Source organism: Habropoda laboriosa, unplaced genomic scaffold (genome assembly GCF_001263275.1).
Source record: "Habropoda laboriosa isolate 0110345459 unplaced genomic scaffold, ASM126327v1 scaffold346, whole genome shotgun sequence".
NCBI classification, from domain to species: domain Eukaryota; kingdom Metazoa; phylum Arthropoda; class Insecta; order Hymenoptera; family Apidae; genus Habropoda; species Habropoda laboriosa.
In genome coordinates, this window is record NW_017100529.1 from 1,333,788 (window position 1) to 1,337,712 (window position 3,925).

Sequence of the window (3,925 nt, forward strand, 5' to 3'; positions counted from 1 at the left end):
TGGTATTTTTCCAGGATGGCTCCGAGGTACGAATTAGCAGTCGGTCTCAATAGAGGCCACAAAACGACCAAAATCCGTGTGGCAAAAAATAAAAATGAAAAGAAAAAGACGGTGTGCGTTTTGCCAGCAAGGTTGAAAGGAGTAAGTTTACATTATTGACAAAACACTAATGTTGTGTTCATGTACTAATTTATACACTTTAGTTACATGTATATTTTATAACTTTTTTGAAGTTTTTAGAATATAGATGTAGTAAAAAATTAATCATTAATTTTAGTAAATTTTATAATTATAGAGACAAACTAAACATAGTAAGTTTGTTAGAGATTTAATCCGTGAGGTAACAGGACATGCACCATATGAGAAGCGTGCTATGGAATTGTTGAAAGTTTCCAAGGACAAACGTGCTTTGAAATTCTTGAAGAGGAGGGTAAGCATATCAATAAATTACTTTATCTAAGATGTCATGTATTTCAGACAAATAGTATTTTCAGTCATTTTGTAGTTGGGTACACACATCAGAGCTAAGAGGAAACGTGAAGAACTTGGAAACATCCTTGTCCAAATGAGGAAAGCAGCTGCACATCATTAAATTTTTGTAATACATATTAATAAAATATATGTGGAAAAAATATTTTCTTTCCTTTCATTTGAAAAATGCTGACCTTAAATCCATTTTAAAATAATGTTAAATAAAAAGTAGTCGATGTTAAGTAGAACGTACAGTCAAAACAAAAGATCTTATTAAGAGATTGAGAACCACTGACGTTCAAACATGTGGTTTGGTTTTTTCAACCATAGCGCTACTAATTTTTTATTATAAGTCAAAGAAATAAAAATGTTTACATACAATTTAACTAATATTGTTTTTGTGATTAGCGTATCCAAAATAGTTTCCAATAATATATATTGTAAATAATTTTTTGCAATTGTTCCATTTTACATAACCTATCTATAAATGTATCTTCGAATTATTAAATCTTAGAAGAAAAGAATAATTATCTTCAGTGTATTGACAATTTTAATACCAATATCAATTGGTAAAAATTACTCGAATTAATGCTCGTTTGTGTTAATTAATTTTTCCACAGTCCATACATATTTGTAATTGTGTTTGTATTGTGTTCAGTATACTATTATAACTATTAACACTATGAATGGAAATATATTAAATTCACTTAAAAAAATTAAATCCTCTAAGAGTTATCAGATTTTATTAAACAAGTGGCATATTAAAAAGTTTACTCCATGCAATAGTGTAACTCCTTATAATTTTCAACAACATCAAGCAATACATACACATGATACTCAATTGGAAATTTCTAAAGAAACTGATAAAAAAACTAGTGACTTGAAGCATTTCAGGGATTTATCAAAAAATGGACCATCACTTAAAGACTTTTTGGTACCTAAAACTGAAATTCCAATTGATTCTATTAGTGTGCCAAATATTCCCTACATAAAAAATATTGATGGCTGTAATCAAAAGGGTAAATAAAAATATGGTGCTAATTGTAATGATGTATTTATTTTACATGTAAAATATATTTTATTTTCTTATTCATTAAATTACTTTATTTATTTCAGTATATTTTGAAGTTCATGGCTGTCAAATGAATGTAAATGATACCGAGGTAATTTGGTCCATCCTAAAATCTCATGGTTATAAGAAAGAGACAAATCTAAAAAAAGCTGATATTATTCTGCTAGTTACATGTTCTATTCGTGACAAGGTAGAACAAAAAATATGGAATAAGTTAAGTAACTTAAATCATTTTAGAAGGAAAAAGAACAAATCTATAAAAATTGGTTTGTTAGGTATGGCTATCAATTGATAAATGATTGGTTTATAGTAAGTTAACTTTACAGTGAATTTATTCTTATTAGGATGCATGGCAGAAAGATTAAAAGATAAAATATTAGAAAGGGGAAAACTTGTTGATGTAATAGCTGGACCAGATAGTTACAAAGATTTACCAAGGCTGTTGTCTGTACCAGATGATGAAACTGCTATTAATGTTGTTTTATCATTTGATGAAACATATGCAGATATAACACCAGTGAGATTGAATCCAAACTCTCCTAGTGCATTTGTGTAATTTGTTACATTTCTTATTTTATAACATATGATTTTCAATTGCTATGTTAATCATCATTGTAATTTTCGTCAAACATTTTTCTAGTACAATAATGCGTGGTTGTGACAATATGTGCACATATTGCATTGTACCATTTACAAGAGGAAGAGAAAGATCAAGACCAATTGAAAGTATAGTCAAAGAAGTTCAATCTTTGTCTGATGATGGTGTGAAGGAAGTGGTGCTTCTTGGGCAGAATGTAAATAGTTACAGAGATCTGTCGCAGTCGGAATTTTATATGCCTAATGATATAGAAACACACTTAGTTAAAGGTTTCAAAACAGTATATAAAAGAAAAAAGGGAGGTCGTCGATTTTGTGATTTGCTCGATGAGGTTTCTCAGATAAATCCGGAGATGAGAATTAGGTAATGAGGTTTTTTTGTTTGAAAATAATTATTATCAAATAAAGTAAAGGGCATTTACAGATTCATATCGCCGCATCCTAAAGATTTTCCGGACGAAGTTTTACATTTGATAGCAGAAAGACCTAATATTTGTAAGGCAATTCATTTACCTTTTCAAAGTGGCAATTCTGCGGTCTTGGAAAGGATGAGAAGAGGATACACCAGAGAAGCATATATAGATTTGGTGAATCATATACGTGAAATTCTGCCGAACGTTTGTCTCTCTACTGACGTTATTGCTGGATTTTGTGGAGAAACAGAGGAGGAATTTCAGGATACATTATCAATGATAGAATTAGTAAAATATAATCAAGCTTTCCTCTTTTGCTACAGCATGCGAGAGGTAATTGTCATGCGACAAAATTCTTATGTTGTAATATATATTAAACATTTTAATATTTGTTATCGATTCCAGAAAACTACCGCACATCGTCGCTACCAAGATGATGTAGAACAGAGTGTGAAACTAAATCGATTGGAAAGAATGACTGTCATACACAGAGCTGAGATGGAAAAATTGAATAAATTACAGATTGGACAATTGCAACTTGTGCTCGTAGAAGGGGTAAGGCGATTTTGTAATTTACTAAGATGTAATTTCATTAAAATCAGAGTACTAGTAAAATGTATAATAATTTAATTTTAGGTCACCAAGCGTTCAAATGAATCTCTTAAAGGAAGAAACGACGGTAATACGCGCGTAGTAATTCCCTCCGTAACGATACCTATTGAAAAGTATTCAGATGAGAAAAGACCGATAAAGAGCGGCGATTATGTTGTAGTACAAATTCAGGATGCTACTTCGCAATCTTTAAGAGGCATACCTTTATATCATTCATCAATAACGGAGTATGTAAATAACACTATGTAAGAGACTATATAAATAAAGTAGAACCACAGACGAGGTACAGAATAGATCTGTCACACAATACATTTTTTTTTACCACGTCACCAGGGCTCTAGAGCTCTCTTACCACTTTTATGTTGCTTCCAAAGTTACAGATTCAGCACAGAATAAGATTGCAAACGTAGTTAAACGTAATTATGAAAGTATAAAAAAGAAAGTAACAGTAATTGTTTATTGGTAAATGATTCATCACATGCCTGCGTTCTATTGCTGTCAAAATATCATGAACAGTTCTATTCAAACAAGTCAATATATTTAGTCGTGTTTACTACAGATTATAACTCGTCCAGGTAAGTATTTACCAATATAAAAATGAGTAAGACCAAGGAAAGGAATAGCGGTAGACAAGGATAGAAATAATATCGCGTGTTAGACAAGGAAAGGAATATGTATAGACAAGCACAGAAAATTTCAAATTGAAATTAATGCCATCTCGCGTCTGGTAACGCGAACTACGATTTTTTAATAGGAACAC

The 3,925-nt window shown here is 30.8% G+C and overlaps 2 protein-coding genes across 2 annotated transcripts in view; both read left to right on the top strand.

The window, feature by feature from the left end:
- The window catches only part of LOC108576545 (60S ribosomal protein L36), a 704-nt gene extending 112 nt beyond the window's left edge, over positions 1-592 (top strand). The window contains exons 2-4 of the mRNA XM_017939558.1: positions 15-141; positions 296-430; positions 506-592. Coding sequence (XP_017795047.1) covers positions 16-141; positions 296-430; positions 506-592 — 348 coding nt within the window. The 5' untranslated portion in view covers position 15. The remainder of the gene's footprint in view (positions 1-14; positions 142-295; positions 431-505) is intronic.
- Positions 593-1,153: 561 nt separating this feature from the next.
- On the top strand, positions 1,154-3,437 carry LOC108576552 (CDK5RAP1-like protein). Its single transcript, XM_017939566.1, has 7 exons — positions 1,154-1,490; positions 1,588-1,818; positions 1,888-2,095; positions 2,184-2,504; positions 2,565-2,886; positions 2,959-3,108; positions 3,190-3,437. Exons 1-7 carry the CDS (start codon positions 1,154-1,156, stop codon positions 3,412-3,414), a joined length of 1,794 nt encoding a protein of 597 aa, XP_017795055.1. The 3' UTR covers positions 3,415-3,437.
- The last annotated feature ends 488 nt before the right edge of the window (positions 3,438-3,925 follow it).

What these genes read in the sequence shown, in the direction of transcription:
- LOC108576552 (XM_017939566.1), top strand. Translation starts at nt 1,154, where the DNA reads ATGAATGGAAATATATTAAATTCACTTAAAAAAATTAAATCCTCTAAG. An exon ending in TGATGGCTGTAATCAAAAGG is followed by an intron (nt 1,491 to 1,587) that starts GTAAATAAAAAT and finishes TATTTATTTCAG; the next exon opens with TATATTTTGAAGTTCATGGC. An exon ending in TTTGCTACAGCATGCGAGAG is followed by an intron (nt 2,887 to 2,958) that starts GTAATTGTCATG and finishes TATCGATTCCAG; the next exon opens with AAAACTACCGCACATCGTCG.